General features: G+C 39.1%; 1 protein-coding gene across 3 annotated transcripts in view; it reads right to left on the bottom strand.

Annotated features, from left to right (window-relative positions):
* Window positions 1-3,501: 3,501 nt before the first annotated feature.
* LOC124545061 (coiled-coil-helix-coiled-coil-helix domain-containing protein 1) overlaps window positions 3,502-24,244 on the bottom strand; it is a 72,482-nt gene continuing 51,739 nt past the window's right edge. For all 3 annotated transcript variants that reach the window (XM_047123860.1, XM_047123878.1, XM_047123868.1), the window contains exon 4: window positions 3,502-3,740. In XM_047123860.1, coding sequence (XP_046979816.1) covers window positions 3,624-3,740 — 117 coding nt within the window. In that variant the 3' untranslated portion in view covers window positions 3,502-3,623. The remainder of the gene's footprint in view (window positions 3,741-24,244) is intronic.

The following is a 24,244-nucleotide window of genomic DNA, read 5'->3' as shown; positions in this document are numbered from 1 at the left end:
GGTTGTTTCCCAGATAGTCTAAAGACAGCACAAGTAACCCCGATTCACAAGAAAGGTGATAAATCTAAAATTGAAAACTACCACGCCATCTCAATCTTACCTGCATTTTCTAAGGTAGTTGAGAAAGTTATTTATACTAGACTAATGACATTCCTGAGTCAACACAATTTAGTATTTGAAAATCAGAATGGCTTTATGAAAAACAAGTCAACATCAGTAGCAGCAGCACAATTAATAGACAAAATAATAATGGCCATAGAGAACAAGGAGTATGTAACTGGAGTGTTCCTTGATCTAGAAAAAGCTTTTGATTGTGTCAACATCACCACATTACTTGACAAGCTGTGGAACCTGGGTATCAGAGGAACTGGCTATGAGCTAATAAAATCTTATATGAGCAATATAAAACAATTTGTCTTGCTTAAAACAAGCAGTGGGTCTTACAAATCTAAAATTACTGATATCAAATATGGAGTGCCTCAAGGTTCTGTCTTGGGACCCCTTCTTTTCTTGATTTATGTTAATGATATACAGTATTGTTCTTCAAACTGTACAAAAATATTGTATGCAGATGACACATCAATAGTGTGTAAACACAAAGACTATGAGAGTGGAGGTACAGTGCAACAGTATAACTAATGAAATAGTCAAGTATTTTAATGAAAGCCATCTAAATGTAAGTGCTTCAAAGACTGCAATGATGGAATTTAACACAAGGAAACAAATAGAATTTGACATGAAATTATCCATAGGAAATGACATTGTAAAAAAGGAAAAATGGACAAAGTTCTTGGGAATTACAATCCAGGACAGTCTCAAATGGGACATGCATATTGATTCCTTAGCATGTAAGCTGTCGAAGAATGTGTTTGCTATAAATATGATTAGCAAATATTGTAAGGACATGTGTACTAAAAACTGCTTATCATGCCCTATTCTCATCAAACTTAAACTATGCTGTAGAAATATGGGGTGCAACAACTCAAGCCAACCTAAGTACATTATTAATACTACAGAAAAAAGTTATCAGAATTATTTGTGGTTCCAAACCTCGAGAATCATGTCGGAATCTGTTCCCAAAATTAAGTGTGCTTACCATTATAGGTGTATACATATTGAAAGTTATATTGCTTGTGAAAACAATAAATCCAAATTTCAACTGTGACCTGCACCAGTATGATACAAGGCAAAAGTTCAGATACCATGTAAATAGCCACAGAACAGCTTTATATGAAAAAAATGCACTTCATGCTGGGCTGAAGCTAGCCAATGCCCTACCAAAAAGTCTCACAGCCCTTCCTACTAACAAATTAAAAGATCAGCTAAAAAGAATTCTAATTGAAAACCCTTTTTATTCCCTAGACGAGTATTATATCCATATGAAAAGTATGTCAAGCTCATAGTTTTAAGTAACCTACGACTAATATAATGTTGATAAAAACAGTATTTGTAATATCGTTATTGTATACTACCAAATGTAAAATTTATTAATACAAATAAATCTTTAGTTTGTAATTTATAAATTGACGTATTCAGAAGAATAATCTGTATGATGCCCTGAAACTGTATTATTTCTAGGGATTGTATTTGATTATTCGATGTTGAATAAATATTATTATTATTATGCTAAGTTATTTAATGGGAGTTCCAGTGTGAAAAGATCAATGTTGTACAGTGGCATGCAAAATCTTAATTAACTGGTTATTTCAAAGTATTTGCTATGAGTGGTGTTCTTGATAATAAATTGTATTGTTTGTTATCCACTAACAATCACTTCTCTTTATCATGCCAGACATTATCCACTTCCTTTGATTTTCAATCACTGTCTCTGAATTAATGAGGTTGAAAGAGACGGCAATATTGGTGTAATATAGCATGCAGCTGACTGTCCCAGAAAAACATTCTCCTCAGAGGATGTATAATTATTTTGGACAATATTTGTAGCTCTGATTAGTTTCAAAAAGCACAAATAAGTCCATGCCATATAGATAGTTATGTTTTACTGCAACCTGAATATTGACACCCTGGAATGACCACTTGCAAAAATGAATGGGCATGGACAAACATTCAACAATAAAGGAAAAAAATATGCTCTGCAACGCAAAATGTCTCCTGTCCCATGCACACAAGCCATATGGATGGCAAATTTACATCATGAGATGCATAAATAACAACTTGATCACCTCAATTATTCACCAAAACAACTTTATTTCCTCTATGCTCTATATCTCCAGTTAAGAACACAATTCACAACTGTACTTTGTTCCTATCATTCACATACCTTCTTTCATGCAAACCTATTTTATTACAGGGTGATTCAAAAAGAATACCACAACTTTAAAAATGTGTATTTAATGAAAGAAACATAATATAACCTTCTGTTATACATCATTACAAAGAGTGTTTAAAAAGGTTTTTTTTTTTTCACTCAAAAACAAGTTCAGAGATGTTCAATATGGCCCCCTCCAGACACTCGAGCAATATCAACCGGATACTCCAACTCGTTCCACTCTCTCTGTAGCATATCAGGCATAACAGTTTGGATAGCTGCTGTTATTTCTCATTTCAAATCATCAATGGTGGCTGGGAGAGGTGGCCGAAACACCATATCCGTAACATACCCCCATAAGAAAAAATCGCAGGGGGTAAGATCAGGGCTTCTTGGAGGCCAGTGATGAAGTGCTCTGTCACGGGCTGCCTGGCGGCCGTCCAGAACTTTTCCCTTTGCACAAACACCCATTCTCTGTAAACTGTTTATACCAACGTTTAATACACCACCTATCTGGAGGTTTAACACCATACTTCGTTCGAAATGCACGCTGAACAACTGTCGTCGATTCACTTCTGCCGTACTCAATAACACAAAAAGCTTTCTGTTGAGCGGTCGCCATCTTAGCATCAACTCACGCTGACGCCTAGTCAACAGCGCCTCAAGCGAACAAATGTACAACTAAATGAAACTTTATAGCTCCCTTAATTCGCCGACAGATAGTGCTTAGCTCTGCCTTTTGTCGTTGCTGAGTTTTAAATTCCTAAAGTTGTGGTATTCTTTTTGAATCACCCTGTACTTCCCCCTTTTATTCTTCTGCACTATAATTCTTCCTTCTTCTTCCTGAGTTCGCCCTTTAACTAATACTATTAGCATCCTCTCTTTTCTTTTATACATAGTTTTCTGTTATTCTCATCAGCTCCATGGCTGTCAACAACTATCTCCTCTGCTGTTAATTAGCTTCTTAGGGTTCCAAAATAAATATTTGACTTCTCTTTATATCTAGCTGGAGGTAAATGTCCTAGTGTTTATGGCTCACTATTGGTTGTATTCTGCATTCCCCCACTAGCTACGGCATTTTGACCAATTTTCTGAATATGTTTTTCCGGTTTTATGTAAACTTACATACTCTCAGGTTTTTCCAAAGGCAGGTTGAAGTCTACATTTTACATTGTTAACTGCCCAACTGCTGCTTTGGAAAAAGAGATCTTGAAATAATTTCTTCTAGGGGATTTAGAAATTTTTAACACTTTTATTCACTTCCTTTGGAAGCAATTATATATATACAAACAACGCAATCAAATCTTACATTACAATTTTACCAAATATCTATTTTACTCTACGTAAATAAATTTTATGATAAAGGAGGAAATCTTCTCAGCAACTGATTTATTTGCTTGTGACTTAAATTTCTTTCACCAGGTGTTAAAATACCCAGCTTTTCCTGTGTATCCTTCAATTTCTTCTTTTCCTGTAAGCATAAGAACATGGTATAATCACCCCTTCACAAATAGCTAAATCTGTTACTTTTTTCCTTTCATCTGGTGTATGAATAGCTTATAAAAGATAGGATAACAACAAACACTTCAAGTACAGCACGATGTTCATTCCAGACCAGTACAGAGATACCTTAAACAGTAAAAATGTCACTGTGAAGAAAATAAATAATTACATTCAGGACACTAGGGAGGAAGGCAGAAATGTCCCACTGACAATGAGATCATAAGGGATGGAGCACAAGCTTGGATTGGAAAATGGTATAGTAGTAATGAGATATCTTTTCATAGGAACCACCCTGGTATTGGTGCAAAATGATGTAGAGAAATCTAGAAAATCTGAGTGGTTGGGTGATGATCTGAAATCTTATTCCTTTTGGATGTGAGTCCAGTATCTTAATCACTGTGTCACATTGTTCAATTCATTATACTAGTGAATGCACTAGTGAAACCTCGATAATCTGATTTGTTGTATTCTCATTTGAGGAGTATAACTGTTTGGTACACATATTTTCTTTAAGTGTGTTTCCAGTTCTTGATTCCCACTTTCAAACCTAAGGCCATAAACTCGTGCTTGTATGGTTCATTATTACACAGAGGCATCTGGTCCAAACTCATTGGTAGAAATAATTTTTGTTCTATCCTTTGCTGTGTAGGCAGAACACAATTTATGATTGCTTGCATTGGTGGTAACACAGAGACCAGTGGAAAAAACAGTGAATGGCTAACTGAAAACATGTCCAGAGTGTAACAAAATTGTCTTAAGCATATACAAAAGTCCAGGGAGCAATCCAAATAACAAACATAACACAGGCAAGGTCAAAACTCTACTATTCAATGGTGCATAACTAAAGGCTTCAAAGACTAGCAAGAGACTGGCTAGCAAGGGTCAGACTGCAGTATTTACCAGCATAATCTCATCAGTGGTTGGCTTCATATGACATGCTGGCTGCAGCGGGAATGCTTTGCATGGGAGCAAGCTGCAGATGGAATACTTAGCCTGAGTATTGCTGACATGTTCTCCCTATTGATACTTGGGCTGTGCAGTGAATCTGAAACACTGTTGGATACTATATCCCTCCCCCCTTTAATTGACATTTAGGGCTGTAAATGGCTAAACCTGCACTGACCTTCACCAGAATTGGGGGAGAGAGGTGCTGGGATCCCTGCCAAAGTTTCCTGCGGTAGTTACTCAATGAGATCGGCTGGGCCAGAAGGAAATGCAATATGTGGGAGATATGGTCGATAGATGGGTTCTAGGGCACAGCTTGGACTTGCCTATTGGGTACTGAGTGCCAGCCATGGCAAAGATGTTGCCAATGATTCAGCCTCCATGGGGGACTCAGTCTGGAAACACTCAACTTCTGTCAATGGCGTGGTGAGGGACCACCGTTGATGGTTGTGGGAGCCAGAAGCGGATTAGGAGGAGAAAATGGTTCCACCCCTATCAATGGTCATTGTCGACCCCATGTCGACATGTAAGACAAGGATTAGGAGGAGAAAATGGTTCCACTCCTATCAATGGTCATTGTCGACCCCATGTCGACACGTAAGACAAAGGCAGAGGTTGTATCACGTTGTGGATGGAGCTGATTCCAATGCTGGACAAGCAGCTCTTGGTAAGCTACAACCTCAAACAGTTGCCACCCTGTACTCCGAGGATGAGGCCTTGGGTCCACCTGGGGTTCCAGCCAGAAGTATGAGCCCAGACACAAAAGACCACATTGTAGTACAGTTGTGTATTGGGCCCACTGCGTCGTGCAGCAGATCGAAGTGGGTGCACAGTTTGCACCCAGGTAAAGAATCGTCCAGGCTACGTCCATGTTTGGAGGTGAGGTAACTGATGAGAACTTCTCCGCAGTCGGCTGTCATCATTATCTTGTGCATCTGCGTTTTCAAACTCCTGACCATCTGCTCGACTTGGAAATTGGATGCAGTATGGAATGAGGTAGTGGTCAAATGTTAAGTTCCACTGTATTTACAAAATCCTAATACACAGATGCTGTTTATTGAGGGCTGTTGTCAGGATGGAAGGTGGTCATTATATCCAGCACAAGAAGTTTCATTCAAGCTTTATTATACTAAGTTTCATGCGATCACCAAGCACAAGCCTCTCATTTCACTATTTAGCCCCCATTCCAAATTTCTTGATAAGACAGTGCAGCAGCTTTAAGAGTGGTTATTGTTCCTTGTTAAATATGATGTGCAGGGTGCAGACAGTAGCTGCTGTGGCAGCGATAGTTATCTATGTCACATATGGAAAGTTAGAGGAGGCATCAACAACCGGAAACAACATTGCCCCCTGGAATTGTCCAACGAAATCAACATGCACTCTTTGCCACAGGTGGTCAGGGCATGACCAAGGGCTGAAACACTGTGCCAGACCTGGCAATTCCGGACAGTGTGTTCTCCGAAATGTTGACACGAGGCCAATACATTGCTTTCATTCTGCACAGTTATGAGGATCGCTAACTACTGCACTACTATGTACTGCGAACTACTGGGCAAATGGATGCTCCATAAATCAGATGGTGACATTGACTGGAAGTCATCAGTTCATCACAGAACACAACAGCGACTAATACCACAAACAACGCAGACACCAGAGGAATAGTGAAACAAAGTTTTTGCTGATGTAGTTACTTTGTGAGCTTTGTCAATTCAGAACACATTGCTCAGGGCTGGATCATATGACTATAAAGCTTTTACACTACCTCCTCTATCAGGAGAATGTCAGATTAATGAGTTGGCATACGACGTGCCACACTGTTTACAGGAAAAAATCACACTCAGGTGCTAAGCCTTGCAAGTAAGCAGCCCACAGCTGTATGTCTGCTGATGCTGCTTAACACACTGGCTAAATTTCAGCCTATTTACAACTATGTGGGTTTAGTGACCATAACAGCCAGTCAGCAAACCAACAAACATCAGAAAAGCTCAAACTACTGTTTTGAGAGTGAGCATAGTTTTTGCACAGCTTTTTACAGTTTGTTACTAGATGACAGTAAAACTGTACACTGATATTCAGGGTCACTTACTTGAGTTGCCTTGCAGTGACAAACAAAACAACATAAATAGAACTCCTAACTCTTGCCTGCCTCATCGAAGCAAGCAAATGGCTGATGGGCAAGCGAGAAAACTGAAACTGCAGACTTTTGTTAGTTTTGCAGCAGTTATGTCAGCAATTTCTGCTGTTGTCGATGGAATTTCCACTGCTGTTGCTGAAGTTCCCACTGCTTTTCGAGCTGTTGCTGCAGCCACAATTTTAGAAACTCAGGATCCATACCTCACTGGGATAGGTGCATGGTGAGAAAGTACTAATTGCCATTTTGCTATCCTACACTGTGTAGGTAGAACACAGCTTTTTACAGTTTGTTACTAGATGACAGTAAAACTGTACACTGCAATGGTGGTAACGCAGAGACCAAGAGGACTAACAGGCAGTTCCTGAGGTCAATGACAGTGGGTTTCACAAAGACAATGGCTTAACTAAAAACAAGTCCAGAGCACAGCAAAGTCATCTTAAGCATATACAACAGCCCACAGAGCAATCCAAATCACAAATATAATACAGACAAGTTCAAAACCCTATGTTCAGTGGCACATATCTAAAGGATTGAAAGACTAGCAAGAGATTAGTTAGCAAGAGCTGAGCCACAGTATTTACCAGCATACTCTCATCAGCAGCTGCCTCCAAATGAGGTGCTGGCAGTGGTAGCAATGCTTCATGAGGGAGCAAGCTGTGGGTGGAATATGTAGCCCAGCTATCTCTGACATGTTCTTGGATACTAAAATTTATATCCCAAGCATCTGGCTGACAAGGAGGGCAGAGGTAGTGGTGTAAAGTTCCTGATCCTTTGCTTAATTGCCCTCAATTAAATTCCAAACCTCTCTTCAGTGTCTTATGGTGAGAGACCAAATAATACTGTTGAATGTGATCTGTCCTTTGGATAGGGGCGTTTGACTTGGCAGCCCTCTTGGTGTTATTCAAGAAGACCAGGCTAACAGCTGGTACCAGGTTTCAGTCACTCCTTTCTCTTATATTCATCATCACCAACAACAACACAAAATGACATATTCTACATGCTCTCATCACAGCCACCTACATTAAACACTAACATCAGTTACTTCAAATAAATTTATTTGTGACTGAAACACCTTGGTCTTCATGTGATCCCTCCCTCCCTCTTGTTCCAACATGACCGCACCCAGTGCAGAGCTCATCCTTTTCACTGTAACAAGTAAGACAGTTCGCCTGTCATCTGGACCAAAATTAGGCAAGGGGGAGACAATTGTGTACTGTTGTCTTTGCAGTACTAAGGGAAAAGTAAATCATTGGCCTGCTGTTCCAATTGCTGCTGCTTATTACATAATTTCACCAATGCTACTGTCTATTGGAGACTACATACAGTAAAAGCCCATTTTTTACATTCCTGCATTTTACAATTTCCTGCTTTTTGCATTCATTTTTGCCGGTCGCAACGCAAGTCTTATTCTCTCAGTACAATGCTTCCCTGTCATTAACAAGTCCGTATTACAACATTTCCCACATTTTACATTTTCTTTGATGTTATCACGACCTTTAACATTGATTTTCATACAGATTTCTGCAAAAAGTGCATTATATCCCTGCTCAAAGTCAGCCTTGGAACAAAGCAGAGAACACAGATTCTACACAAAGTTAATGATCATGTAACATAGCATTAGCACAGTAAGCAAAATTTTAATTGTTGGCATGTTGGGTCATGGCCACCTGCATTATGGTTTGTAGTATTTGGAAGTGTGGGAAGTATGCTGAGTCACTGCCTTAATGATAATCACATTCTGACATTAGTGACCCTAGTAGCAACCTTCCTTCTGCTCACGGAATTGTATAACAGCTTTAATATAATTTCACAGTCATTTACACACATAAACACTGCTTTTAAAGATAGCCATCTCTATAATCGGCTTTCATGAATTGTCGTTACTTCAGCATGAAATACACTAATCCATATGAGGCGTGCAATTTTAGGTTGGTATGACCTGATGTCAGACATAAACATTCCTCTTCAAGAAGCTCCGTGACATAACAATTTCCACCCTCTTTTTCACACAATCTGATGTCCCTGAACTGAGTGAGCTTCTTGTTGGCAACAAGTTGCAGATTTCGTGTCTGTTGTTCTCTGTTTATGAAGACTATCAACTTCAGTGTTTTAACCAATATTGTGTTACAAGTTTTATTTACCATAATTTTATAATGATTATCAATAAATAATAAATCTCACATTAGAACAAAAACATCTTTTCGATACAGTTTCATGAAAGACTTTTGCTTCTGTGTTTTATTTACACCACTGGGCATGATCAAAACAAAAAGGGAAACCCTCATGCGCATTCATGTGTGTCAGCATTCAGCCAAGGCCTTTCTGACTGATGCTTTGTATACTATGGAGTGGCAAGTAGAGCTAATTGCTGTTAGAAAGAAACAGACACAATTAATTATTTCAGGTTTTTTAAATAGGCAAGATTTAAATTGGTTTAATTTCAGATTTTGAACACTGTAAAGAAAAAGGCAGTAAGAGCAATTTATTAAGTTTTGAGTGTTGTGTTTTCTATGCTTTCCTGTATTTTACACTTTTCTGCATTTCACACCTTTTTGGTTCAGTCCACTGAATAGTTTAAAAAGGGGATTTTACTGTTGTTGGAGTTTCTAACTCAGCAACTGAAATTAGATGATGGTGCTACATAAATAATGGACAAAGTAAAGGTAACAACTCCCCGTACACCTGAGTTACTGAATGGTCGATATCAATTTAGTAAACTAGTGTAGAAAATTGGAAAAAAAAACAACAAAAATTCTGAGGGAATGTCGCTCTAATAAACAGCCATTTTTTATTTACAATTAAGGTACTTTTATTTATTTTTTAGAGAATATCCACACCAGTTCCACTTTCACTTTTATTTAAAACTATGACTGGTTTTGGCTCCCAAGTGGTATCTACATAGTATCAAACAACGGAGTAAAACATAATTAGTCAAATGATAGCAATAAGCAACATCAACAATAATTTAAAGACATAAATGTTCAAAACAATTCTTCCATCTAATTCAAACAAGCAATAAACTAACATAAAGCATTGTGAACTAGTCTACTGTTAAAATATATGTTATGTAAATTAAATACTGCTGAAAGGACAATTTATCAACAAACGTCATAAAAACACCATCTAACATCAGTCTCCTGACTTACAAGTCAGGTGTCCGGAGTGGGTACAGGACAATTGCCAAGGTGTGCCAGGAGTAACACTCAAATAGAGGAGAGGCAAGTTACAAGTAGGGCCCACTGGAAGCAGGTAAGTAAGAAGCAGATGCAAGTTATGAGGTAAAACCTAACAAAATGTTTTAAAAGTTAAATAAAATACATAACACATTGGAATTAAATGACTGACATGGATGCACAATAAAGTTGTATAAAAGTATTATTGTGAAAGGAGAAAGCACAGCAGATGGTGCCCAGAGACCATAAGGTGAACGAAAAGTCCGTCTGGGAACCAATGATTACAAAATAAATGGAAGTAGCAAAGAACATCTCTGCATGCAAACACAATGTTCAAATGACCTGTAGCCGCAAGGAACTAAGCACGGCCTTCTGTTTACAATAAATGGACGTGCTGCACTGTGTAAAGAGACATAACAGCATTAAAATTAATTACATTATGATACACAAATGTGTTCTGAAAGCCATCCAAGAAAATGATATTTCTCAACCTTTTATTTTCATTAAGAATATTGCTCTCCTTGCTGTGCACATGATAGTAGATTTCAACTTCCTCAAAAATGTCTATTGGGTACCTTTCTCCATTTTTTTGCAATGTTGTGAGGTTATTGGCAGTACAGCATTAGTGACACTGTTGTTTTGAAATTAAGTGAAAAGTAAAGGTAGTTTTGTCTTATGCATCCTTTCTGCCTTCTTCTATATGCTCTTTAAGTCTAGTTTTGAAATTTCTGCCTGTTTGGCCAATATAAAAGGTGTTGCAAACAGCGCAGCAGATTGTATAAATGCTTGCAGTTGCAGATTTGTTGTTTTCAGTACTGATATTGTGTACAAGTAACAGACATAGTGTGTTGTTGGTTTTGAAGGCAATTCTAACATCAAATCTGTGAAACAATGCACTAAGCTTATGAGAAACATTCCCATAAAAGGGAAACAAGAAGAATTTTATCTTCTCGGTCACATTGTCACCAGCTATGTTGCCTGCTTTGAAGAACCTCAAGTTTAGAATTATATATCTTATTAACTATGGAGAAATGATATCCATTTTTGCAGGCAATCTGGCACAGCATATTCAGTTCTTAGCTATTTTCTGTATTATTAAGTGGAATCTAAGTAATATACTTATCATTGCTTGGAAAAATGCTTTCTTTTGCTGCTCTGTGTGGCAAGAGTTCTGAGAAATAATGACATAAATTGTTGTAGGCTTCAAACAAATGACTTTGATTGATGTTAGTAATGAATAATTTCAAAAAAGTAACTGACATATTGTTGAGTACTAACATTAGTAATTCCATAAGTTTTATTACTGCACCTTGAGATAATGTTTTGTGGGCTAGGAGATGATTTTTGATTATCTCAATAGTTTTGTCTACAGGAATGTTTGTGTAGAGATTGGTAATGTCAAATGAGGCAAATGTAGCTCCTTGTGGAATGATAACTGGTCTAATTGGCTCAGCAATCATGTAGCAGTTTTTTACTCGGTAATTATTATACAAACCTGTCCTGGATAGATCACCTTAAAGAAGCACTGTCTGTGTGGGCAGAGAGGTTTGCGTATTCAGATGACACTAAGAGCTATGCCGGAGGTAATGTAGCTACTGGCAAGGCCTCCCACACCAGACAGGCCTTAGTCGATGAACCAGACGAAGCGTGTCTCACAATGACCTATCTTTCCACTCCCTGTCCTTCATCCTTTCATATTTTTAAGAAAAGGGGAGATGATCCTAGACAGCTGAAGAGAAAGCAGTTCACCTAGGGGAAGGTTACACCAAAATCAAATACCCCGGTCTTCTAGGTTGGGGGTTGGCGATGGGTTACTATCCCATCATGGAAAATTTGTTAATGGTAAACGGACTACAAGGAAGCCTCGGAATTTGGTTCACAAATTGACTTTTCGTTCATCAGAGTATCTCTGAGCATCATCTGCTGTTCTCTTTTTGTAATAGTACTTTTTATGTAACTTTTTATTATGCATCCATGTCAGTCATTTAATTCCAATTTGTTACATATTTTATTTAACTTTTAAAGTATTTTATCAGCTTCTATCTCATATTTGCCTCTTGTCTGCTTAATGGTCTGCCCCCCGCAAGACCTACTTGTAACCTGCCTCTCCCCTATTTAAGTGCCACTCGTAGACACGCCTCAACAGTCATTCTGCACCTTATAGGGGCTGGATTGAGACCTCTAGTGTTGTCGGGATGATGGAGCATGGAGTGTGGTTAAACAAGCTGGTTGGCATGCTGGATGCTTATGATACACCATTAGTGAAACAAAATTTATTACATTAAGGTTTACAATTGTATATTCTTTTCTTTGGCGACACTAAGGAGAGTAGCAGCACAGCACACAGTCCCAGACTGTGCTGATGCTGTCTCAGCAATCTATGGAGGGTGTCGGCCCGATTTATTCACATAAACATGTTGTTGCATGGGTGGCAGATCTCGCTGGTGGCCGGCGTAGCCTGTGCAGGAGGCATTACTGCTCTGGACAGTGACTACCTATTACCAGAGCACTCTCGTGAACACTGAAAGTGTGTGCTTGGCTACTCTCTCAGCAGCTCTGCACAGTTTGGAGATGGACAATGGACGACAGCATAGCCCTCCCTCCAAACAAGACCAGGGATGTCATTGACAGCTTTCAGGTACTAAAGTGTGCGTCATTTATGTTGGCGGCCGAGTTTAGGTTCGTTCTGCGCATCTGACGTCAAAAAATCCAGTCAGCCAATGAACAGAGAACGACGTTGCCAGATCTGACTGCAGAGCAGAGCACGGACAAGTGTCTTCAGTTTTAGAAACGTTCAGTCATAAACAAAGTAATAGAACAAAAGCAATGTCTTGATAGCAGACTTTGTTTTTTGAAAGTTTGGAAAAACCATTCTTTATACCAATTGCTTCATTTTCTATTAATTAATTAAACCAAACAAGCAATAAGACTCTTAATTCAGGCGATAGCAAGGAAAGGTGTTTGTATCAATTTCACGAACCGCTTTTTCGCAATAAAGAACAGCGGTAATTGTTTATTTCCTATTGTACTTCGACGAAGTGCGAGTAATTCATAGGCATACCAACAGTGTTTGTCAGAACTTTGCGTGACCTTATGTAGAGACATTGCAGAACGAGCTGCGCTAGCGTTACGGTTAAGGCGTTGGGTTAGTAAGCGAAAGGTAAAGAGTTCAAACCTTGTGCGATGCTAAATATTTTTTTCTTTTAAAACAATATCGAAGTGTCTTACTTCATGAATTTTATTCGTTTGAATGCAATTTTTTGAAATTTCTATTGCTTTGTCTCTTCATTAACCCTTTTGCTGCTGCAGTCACGTGCTCCCCGCATTCCGCGCTGTGCGCGATTTTGTCATCACTGCACTGCTTGCCTGTGCAGACACATGGTGTTCCCACTGCTTTGACACACTTATCATTCGATTTCACAAAAACTATTTGGCCCAAAAAATAGATTTTTACACATCTTCTTGACTGATACCTTCCCCCCATAAATGACTTAATTTTGTTTCGATGTTCAACCCAGTTATTGTGCAGCATTAATTGTAGTAAACCATTGCACGAAATTTTGAAGAGTTTGCAGAGGTAAAAGTCCATAGGGTATACTTTCCGTATGGTCGATTTTAGTTGCCACAATGTTGAGAATGAAATGTGGACAAGGCACCTAAATTTCATATAAAATTTACTGTATAACAATATCTCATTTAATTTAAGTACCACATAAGTGTCGTATGTAATATTGAGAAATATTCCGTCTTTCGCGACTGTAATAAAAGTTTTATTTACACCGGGCGCATTTGGCTTTATTTTAAAGCACTTCAGTCAGTCAAAGGAAGTGGGGGGAAGCAGTCAAGAAGATGCGTAAAAATCTCATTTTTGGGCCAAATAGTTTTTGTGGAATCGAATGATAAGTGTGTCAAAGCAGTCGGAAACACCATGTGTCAGCACGGGCGAGCAGTGCAGTGACAAAGTCGTGCACAGCGCGGAATGCGGGGAGCACGTCTCTGTAGCAGTGAAAGGGTTAATGCGGCCATGGTGGCTTTACTTCATAAACTGCGCGCTCCCCCATAAACGTAAGCTTGCGAACTATACTATACTATACTATGGCGCTGTTTCTCTTGGCGCGTGCGTCGTGTGCAACTGGCAACGCAGCAATCTCCCGCGTCTGGGCGGGCATGCGCGAGCTGCCAAGATAAAAGAATTCAACTATAGTCAGCGACAGCACTGGCTAGCATGCTTCCCGAATACTGCAACAGGTGGACACTGTGTTGAACATCATTCATTCCACTCAGCAAGCCAGAGGTGTAAGTATCCAAGTTTTTTCATCAGTGGTTGCAAAGTTGGCAGCACATAGTGACAGTGTACAGCAGACCACACAGGTAGCACTTTCAAAGGCAGAAGTTATCTTGGCAAATAGTAACAGCACATCACAGGTTTGCCTTCTAGCTGGTGTACTGCAATGTAGTTCATGGGAAGGCTCAGAAGCCTGAATATTTATTCCTTCTCAGCTGAGGCAATGACATTAAGCCTAACCGTTGATGATTGAATGGGGTCTACTTCTCCAGGCTGATCAGTAGTCTTCACCATCCATCTATTTCACAAGAATGGGTTTCACGGCTTCAGCTTGTTACCATTCAATCATATCAGTAGGTATATAAGTGTTCTTGCGAAACTTTTATTCTCTCTTGCAAACTTAAGCTGTGCTGTTAAAACAATGTTATGTCTCTTCCTTGCTGAGGTCAAGTTGCTGAATTTATGATTCAAGACCTCTCATTTGCACAATGAGAAGAAATATGGATATAGTCTGCAATTTGCAATGTCAGCTTTCTGCTTGTTTGTTGTTCCGATTGTGATATAGGGCATTGGCCTGGCTTGATGCTGGCTGGAGAGGACTTTGAGAAAATTTTACATTTGCACATAATAATACATTTATGCTGAGTAACATTCCCCTTTCCTATAAAAAAATTCATCCCAAATTTTTCTTAGTTTGTATCCGAAACAATCTCATGACATGCATGTTGCATGGATGATTACATACTGTACAATTTTCTTTTACTTAAACATTTGAAAAGCATATTCATGAGGTTTTTATGTTCTGTTCTTAAGCCTGTATTATCTCTGCCGAGTTCTTATTCTCTAAAACAAGTTGATAGTCTTACTTATGTTACGCTTTTTAATTGCTTATTACTACTATTGACCCATTTGACACTTATTTGATGGATTGATGATTCAGGTGGGTAAGTGGTTTTACATCTCAAGCAAAAGTAGAAGGCACAAACTATTAGTAGAATCAGGGTAGAATTAGTAGTGGAAATGCTTACAGTAGTGATGTTATATCATTTATCTCTATAGTTCTGAATATATTGGAATATTGGAACATTTGCTCTGCCAACAATCACCCTTTTTGTGACACTTTTGCTTGTACATTTATGTAACTTTGCTGATGACTTGAGGATGTAAAGTTCCCTTTGTTCTGAGATTAATAACACTTCTTGCATTTGTATTTGTTCCACTTGTTTACAGTTCTCCATTTTATCACATATTGTAACATGCAGCAATTCTGCAGGGACTTCTTTTTGTGCCTCCCATAATCCTGCTAGAAATTGTGTTTGAAGCAGTAGTGCAATCCTTGCACTGCATGGTATACTGCTTCTTGCAGTGTTGCTGCTTCTAGCCTAGTATCATTCAAGCTATCTGCTAATGCTCACAACAGCCCATCTGAATTCTTTCAAAGTCATTGATCACTGTCCGCTCAATACTTCTTATACATTGTGCCAATTCCGTAGTCAATTCTCATGTTATTATGCACATTCTGTTCTATGTTTGTCAGTCGTGTAGTATGCCATTCTACTGTAGTTCTAGTGGTATCAATCACTTTGTGTTTTTTTTACTATAATATTTAAGTTTTGTGTATCTTCACTGTCTGCCATGCCAAATATGCATCTAACCATCCTCTTTTATTCCTGGTTAATGTCCTGTACTACTATTCTGATTAACTGGTTTAGTTGTGCACTCAACTTTTGACATGAGAGTCTTGGCTTGTGATACTTATTTTGTATTTTCTCCAAACCATTCTCTCTCTGTGCTTCCTCATGTAATTTCATGAACATTTCCTGCAACCTGTGCACCTCATTTTGTATTTCCCATATGTCGAAAGTTAATCTTACTATCGACCAATGACTAGTTAATATCACATCTGACTGTCTGAAGAATAATGATTCTGAACTGTATTCTGTACTCCTCCCTTGATGAAGTGAAGCATTATCAGGACTATGATAACCTTCTTGTATGTCCATGCTGCTACGCCATACAAGAGTACACCACATAAGAGAAAGGAATGTTTCATCAATTCCTTTCTTCTTTCAAAAATGTGTATACATGTAAAGAAAAAGAAAATAAACTCTACTCTACCCAATACAAATTCCAGAACTCTACTGTGCATGATGTGTCAAAAAGTACATAGCCACACTTAAAGATAATGAATGTGCAGCAAAATCTAAACAACGTAAGAAAAATCTGATCATAACTTCTTATTTCACAATTTCAGTGCATAAGGAATATTGTGCATCTCTTGATCGTCACTAGATACCTGCTTCCTAGCAGTTTTGGATGCTTTTTTTGAGACTGTGCAACAGATGGAAGTTGTGGTAAATTACTGGCAGCTCTCTGAATGGTTTAAACTGGTTTATGTGTACAACACATGCTTTTGTTGACAATTGCAACTTAACATTTACTGGTGATGTCACTTCAAAGACTTGTTATGGACCATGGTACTTTGTTAAAAACTGTGGGAGTGACAAGTTGATAGTCGACAAGACACTGAGAGATTCTCTCTACGAGCGGGGTTCTTTGGAGGACACGATGAGTGTTCGTTTTCCCGCGTTAACGTATGTATCAAGTGTGTTTGTGCGGTACAATAAAGGTGGTCGTTCACAGTATAAATTGCACACAAGTGTTTTCCTTTACGTGGTGAAATTACCCCTACAAGGTAATAGGAGCAATCTTGTAAAACAGATTACCATCTGACATCAAGACAGCCAATTTGAACACCCTAAAGCACAAACTTAGTATTTGTTAATAGAGAAAAGCTATTATTCAGTAGAAGATTTCTAAAACAATGTATATATCATAAGTTCGTTTTTGCAACAACAAAAATGATGATTTCTGATCTGCACACACTACATCAATATATGCATTTATATTTCAAGTTGTGATGTCTCTATGTAAAACAATGTATATAGCATAAATTTGTTTTGTAACAACAAAAATGATAATTTCTGACCTTCACTATTTATATCAGTGTGTGCACTTATGCGTGTTAACTAAAACTTCGTATATGTGAATTAAAATCTATGACATTGTCCAAAAATTGACTGTTATATGGGCACCAAATGAACAAATAAATAAATCTTAGGCACATATTGGAATTTGTATATTTACTGCAATAACTTATGTAAAGACAATTTAATGTATATTTCAAATTCACAGTCTTTACGATGCTACAAAGTAAACGTACAATTTATCACACAGCATGATTTCATAGCCTGTACACTAGGGTATGTCAAAAAGAACTTACTTAATATTGATAATTTATGATACAGCTACAACATTGAAATATTTATGTAACTGTAGAGACCTGAAGATGGCAGCTTAGATCTGCTGAAACCAGCAGAATTCCTTGCACCAGTTCCTCTCTCAGATGACACACAACTACCCCACCTCTTGCAACAAATGAGGAAGCAGGCAGAGACACTACGTGCAGCCCCGACGTCTCAGCACGGCACGCATCCAGTGTTCATACACAAGTCCCCCTATACTTGTTCCCACATCATGCTCCGCACAGACCTGGTACGTCATTCGTTACAGCCACCGTACACTGGACCATACCAAGTGCTAGGACGGGACACACACACAATGGATATCCTCCTCCAGGGAAAGTCGACCAAAGTTTCCATTGAGCGAGTAAAACCCGCTTGGACAATGACAGCACCGACGACAGTCTCACAGACGACTTCAGACACAACTTGCAACGAACCCACACCTTCCGCAGAACCAGACAGCTGTGTCCCACATGAGCCCCACACCAGGGGGCCTAATGCAGCAACAGAGTCAGCAAGCAGCACCCACACCCGCACTATCCGCACTCGGGCAGGCCGAGAGATGAAGTTTAAGTACCCCACCATACCGGGTGCTCCGCACTTCAGGGGGGGGGGGGGGGGGGGCGTGTGGGAGTGACAAGTCGATAGTCGACAAGTCACTGAGAGATTCTCTCTACGAGCGGGATTCTTTGGAGGACACGGTGAGTGTTCGTTTTCCCGCGTTAACGTATGTATCAAGTGTGTTTGTGCGGTACAATAAAGGTGGTCGTTCACAGTATAAATTCCACACAAGTGTTTTCCTTTATGTAGTGAAATTACCCCTACAAAACTTTTTCCTTTTGGTGTACAAGGTTTAATTATTTTCCTCTTTGCCAAACTTCACATAAAAGTTTTGCGAATTATTTTACTGACTCGCTGTTAGCTCCAAGCTTGGATTTTATCATGGCGAAGGATATGGCAGCTTTTTGCCACATACAACCTTGTATAGTGAAAAACTGGTACTGGTGTGCACTTTTGAATTGCACGTCGAAATTATGAACACTAGGTATGAGTCCCAATTACCTTATTGGCTGTTAACATACTGGCTTAACATTTGGAACACTTTCTGTTCATCAGAGACACGAGTATTGATAGGTGTGCCCCAGGGAAGTGTGATAGGACTGCTTATATTTCTACATACATAAATGAATTAACAGAGGTGGAAAGCAGTAATTTACAACCATCTGGTGATGACACTGTCATGCAGGGCAAGATGTCATCATTGAGTGACTGTAGGAGTATGCAAAATGGTGTGATGAATAACAGCTTGGTGTAAATGTGGAAAAATGTAAGTTAATGTGGATGAGTACAAAAATCAATCCTGAAACATTCAAATACAGCATTGACAGAATACAGCTTGACACAGTTAAATATCTTCGTATAATGTTGCAAAGTGATATGAAATGGAATGAGCCCTTCAGGTTGGTAGCAGGGAAAGCGAGTGCACTTAATTCTACTGGGAGAATACTGGGAAAAAAGAAGATGGCATATAGAATGGTAGTGTGGCCCATTCTTGAGTACAGTGTTTGGGATCCTCACCAGGTTGGACTGAAAGATGACATCAAAGGAATTCAGAGGTATGCTGCTAGATTTGTTACAAGTAGGACTGATCAGCATGCAAAGTATTGCGGAGATACTTTGTAAACTCAAATGGGAATCCCTGTTGGGAAGATGACGTTCTTTTCACAAGGCTCTACTGCAGAAATTTAGAGAACTGGCATTTGAGGCTGTCTGCAGAATGATTCTGCTGCTACCAACATACGTTTCGTGCAAGTTCCATGAAGATAATATGCGAGAAATTGTGGCTCGTAAGGAGACTTTTGGACAGTCACTTTTCCCTCACTCTGTTTGCAACATGTAACAGGAAACAAAATGACTGGTAGTGGTAGAAGGTACCCTCCACCATGCACCTTATGTTTGCTTAGTACGTATGTAGATGTTCATTCATTTGCTTGTGGATGGAAGAGACTTGTTCTTAACTCTTGAATGCTAAGCAAAGACACAACTGCTTTGTTAGATTCGATAAGAAATTTGTACCTTGGTCTGTTGTAATGGTATCCAGTACTCCAAACTTGAGGCTCTGATTTTTTACTATGGCTTGTACTACTTTGTCTAGCTGGACGGTCTGAGGTTGCTACCATTTCATGTGTCGAGAAAAGTGATCCATTATTGTTAATATTTACTTATACCGCACAGGGTTCCTATTAAATGGTCCTAAGAAGTCCAATGCAATCTTTTCAAATTGTCTGTCTGCTTCTGGTAATCCTTGCAATGGAACTTTTCGATAGCTAAATCAGCTCTTTGTGCACAAGTTACACAGTTTTTATGTACAATTCACATCACATTTCCTAGTTTTCCAACAGTATTTTTCAGCATCTCTCCTAACCACAGATTTGCAGTCACCATTACCTGCTAAAATGTGATCATGTGCTTGTTACAAAACATAGGCCCTGAACACTGCTGCAACTACCGTGTATGGTCCACATTTTGTTGGTCTGCAGAGTAAACTGTCATGCATGATGAACTGTCACTGCAGTTTGAATACCTGGTACTCTAAGCTTGTGCCTTCTACCAGTCAGCTACACTTTTATCTATTGTTTGCAGTACACCTTTTTTTCTGCTCAATGCGCCTCTATCTGTAAGCTTCTTTCCTGATTTTTGAATTACTTAATAATCAAATTAACTCAGTTTGAGTGCCCATCTCGTTAATCTACTCCAGGCATTTTTTAATCCTAACAACCAGTTTTGCAATGCATTGTCTGTTACTACTTTGTATTTTTGGCCACACACATAACTGCAAAAGTATGTAATTCAATAAATCGCTGCTAGCATCTCCTTTGCTGTCATTGAATAAGCTGTTCTGATGTTGAGTTGTCTATTCTTGTAAACCACAGGGTGTTCTTTACCATCTACATTTTAACTGAGAACGCACCCAAATGCACTATTAAGATCATCACAAGAAAGGATGAATTCTTTTTTGTAATCCAGGAATATCTACACTGGATCTGATGATAGTCTGCTTTTTAACTTTTGTTTGTGAAAACGGCAATTATCCATGCTGAGGGTCAGATGTGCTGCGTATGGTCTGTTAAATACTTCTTCCAAATGCTTGACATGTTCTTCCACATCTATCGAAAATACAATGCTGTTGTCTAAGAATATCATATAATTTTAGGTTTCAAACCATGGAGTATGCCATATAACAGTCTTTGAAATGTAGCTGCTGCATTTTTAAATCCAAGTGGCATTCCGTGATACTGGTAATGACTTGATGGTGTCATGACAGGAGTTTTTGGCCTATGTTCTGCAAGTACTTCTGGATGGTGATACCCGCTTCTTAGACCCCTTTGTCAAAAAGTATCTGCTTTGCCCCAGACTGCCCAATGTCTCCAGAATATTGCGGATAGGATATATGTCAGTGCGTGTTTTGGCATTCAAGTATCAGTAATTGTAACAGAACATGTACTTCTTATTACCATCTGGTGGTTCCTTCAGGACAATGGTGACACTTTCACTCCATGGACACTCACAATGTTCTATTATTTCTTCTGTCAGTCGCTGATCAATAAATTTTTCTATCAATAATTGTATACACTTTGGCACATGGTATGGTTTCCTATAGACTGGAGCATTGTTACCTGTGGGTATATGACAATGCTTAACAGGCATCACTGGTAAAGGACTGTTTTTGTTACGCAAATAGAGACTTTGCAGTAACAAAGGTTCCATCAACTGTCAATCACTTCCTTGCAGGTGATTCACTTTCTTACGTAATACAGATCCATAAAAAGTTTGCTTGTGACTGGTGGTCTCATGGCCTCTCAATACCTTTTTCATCCAGAAGATCTAAATTAGCAATCATCAATTTGGCAGAATGACCTTGTCCATGCCAAAATTATCTGGGCTAACAGGAACTATATACTCTCTGCTTATATTACTAATGCACGTCATGTGTCTGCACAACAAACAATGCATTTTATCTAACTCTTCATTACTCTGTAGTGGTGCTACCACACTCAACACTTCTTGTAGTACATCAGTACCTACAGGAATACAAAGCAGCTTTACTGTACCTGGTGGTCCACTATCATGGGAACCAAACTTTAGTATACATGTTTGCAGCTCAGTCGGTAACACCTTCACAATTGGTGCCCCTTGCGGCACTGTCTCACTTGCAATTGTTGTTTCCAGTGGAAACAAAGTTCCACTGGGTTCAATTGTATACCACAAAAGATCGATTCTGGCATGATGTTTATCATGAAAGTTTAGTCCGAGAATCATAAGATAACCTACATCAACATTCAGTAACCCTTTCAAGTACTCTCCAAAAATCTTTGCTCCAGTGATACAGTTGAGCTGTGTTGTCCCTAATGATTTCATGTCATTGTCATCAGCTCCACATAACCTGTATCGTAGAGACCTAAGCCTCTTCCTGCCTAAGAGATCCAGATCGACCGACATGTGCAACCAGGGCTACTAAAAAGTTATGTTCCTTGCCCTGTGTTCTACCTAACAAGCAGCATTCTATTCCCTTCTATTAGGAATGGCTTGCACCGGGTGATGTATCCCATTTGTGTTTAACAGTCCCTTTTTTGGGTGATGTTTCCCTTGTTTCTTATTTCTGCATTTTTGTGATTTATGACCGACTTCACCACAGTCATAGAATCTGGTTGGCAACATTTCTTCTGCAGATGACCCTTATGTCCATGTCTGTAGCCCTTTACTTCAGTGGTGAATACTTGATGGTCATTATGCACTTTTGTAGCAATACTTATTTCTTATAACAATGAGGCTGTTCTAATAACTTCACTCAGAGTAAATGGATTCTTCATCCTGACTCTGTGTGACATTTTGGTGGATAAACTCCTTAAGAAAACACTGACAGCCTTATTTTCAGCTCCACACAAGGTAACTGCACGAGCTTCTGACCTTTGTGTCAGCTCATACGTTCATGCATTAATCTTCTGGATTCCATCCAAAAAGAGATTCCACTGACCATTTGGCTTCTGCACTAATCTACTCAGTTTCTCTCAAAAAAATCTAGCTCTGTTTTCCTCTTGGTAGCACTGGCGCAAACCATCAGCCAGCTTCTAGAATGTCCCTGCCTTGCTAAGTACCTCATGATACATTACATACCTTTTAGCTTCACCCATGAACCATAAGTTAGCCATATGCAAACATGTTTCAATCATCCAATTACACCATTTGATGGCAGTTAACATATCTCTAATGAAAACATACTCTGTTGTTTTTCTGGAAAAAGTCATTAAATTTGCTGCTGGTGGATCCAGAGGAGAGGAGGGTGCACTTAATACAATCTTAACTTCTCCTGACCCTGATTGTAACTGCTATACCGTGGCCTGTAAGGTTTCAACTTGCTTAAACAGGTCTCCATTTTCCCATTCATATATTTTTACTCACTCTGTTAAAGCAGTGACAGTTTCACCCACAGTAGCAGCACGTGCTTCCATCATTTTGAGGATTCTCCTACCGCCATTACAAAAGAAACATAAGGGAAAACTACACTTATATTACACACAACAATACAACAAATTAGTTCCTACAGCAGGTAATTGCCAACACGACTCTAAACAGTCTTGTGCCAAGTGCCCAAACCTTCTACAAAAGTCAAACGTACCTGTTATTGACTTAGTGTATGGCAACACATGACCTAATAAATTACAAAATCTCACTAGCTTTAAAGACAGTTCCCTAGTATTTTGTCTGACCAATGACAAGTCTACAGGTTCCTGTGGTTCAACAAATGACACTTTGAAAGTAGAAATAATGTCCCTATGATTCAAAGGCCACAAACAATATCACAATCAGAAAGGCCAACAGAAAAGTGCTCACTCATCACACTGCACTGAATCAGGATTGAGGTCCAGATGGTGATTATGATGATGATGCTGCTGCTGCTAGCAGAACAAGACTATTACATTAAAGTTTACAATCATGTATTCTTCTCTGTGGTGGCACCCAGCCTAGCAGCAGTGCAGTGCATGGTTTCAGAATGTGCTGATGCTGCCTCAGCAATCTATGTTATGCCTGGCTGCCAATAACCAAATATGGCCTATTTTTCCAGGCTCATCAGTGGTCTTCATTACTCCTTTATTTCACAAGAATGACTTTCTGGGCTTCAGCTTGTTGCCTTTCTGCCATGTCAACAGGCTCATATTTTTTCTTGTGAAACTTTTATTCTCTCCTGTGAGATTCAGCTGTGCTGTTAAAATGACATTATGCTTTCTGCTTGGAGAGACCATGTTGCTGAGTTTATGATTCAGGCCTCTCACTTGCATGAGCTGAGGCAGAAATCTTCCGCGTTTGTTCTGCTATGTGCAATGTAAGCTTCCTGGCTGTTTGTCATTTAAATTGTGACACGGGACATTGGCCTGGCTTCATGCTGGCTGGAGAGGGCTTTAAGAAAATTTTACATTTATCCATAATACATTTCTGCTGTGTAACAGCCTTCTCAAGATGCTTGACAACAGGAGACATATGAGGCGGTCCCTTCCAAAACTGGTCTTATCCAATTTTTTTTAGGAAATGAGTGAAGCCTACTCCGATTTTCTTCAGTACCCAGTGCATTGA

Source organism: Schistocerca americana, chromosome 1 (assembly GCF_021461395.2).
Source record: "Schistocerca americana isolate TAMUIC-IGC-003095 chromosome 1, iqSchAmer2.1, whole genome shotgun sequence".
In the NCBI taxonomy this organism is placed as follows: domain Eukaryota; kingdom Metazoa; phylum Arthropoda; class Insecta; order Orthoptera; family Acrididae; genus Schistocerca; species Schistocerca americana.
The sequence above is the reverse complement of the archived record's forward strand: the minus strand, read 5'-3'. Positions and strand labels throughout refer to the sequence as shown.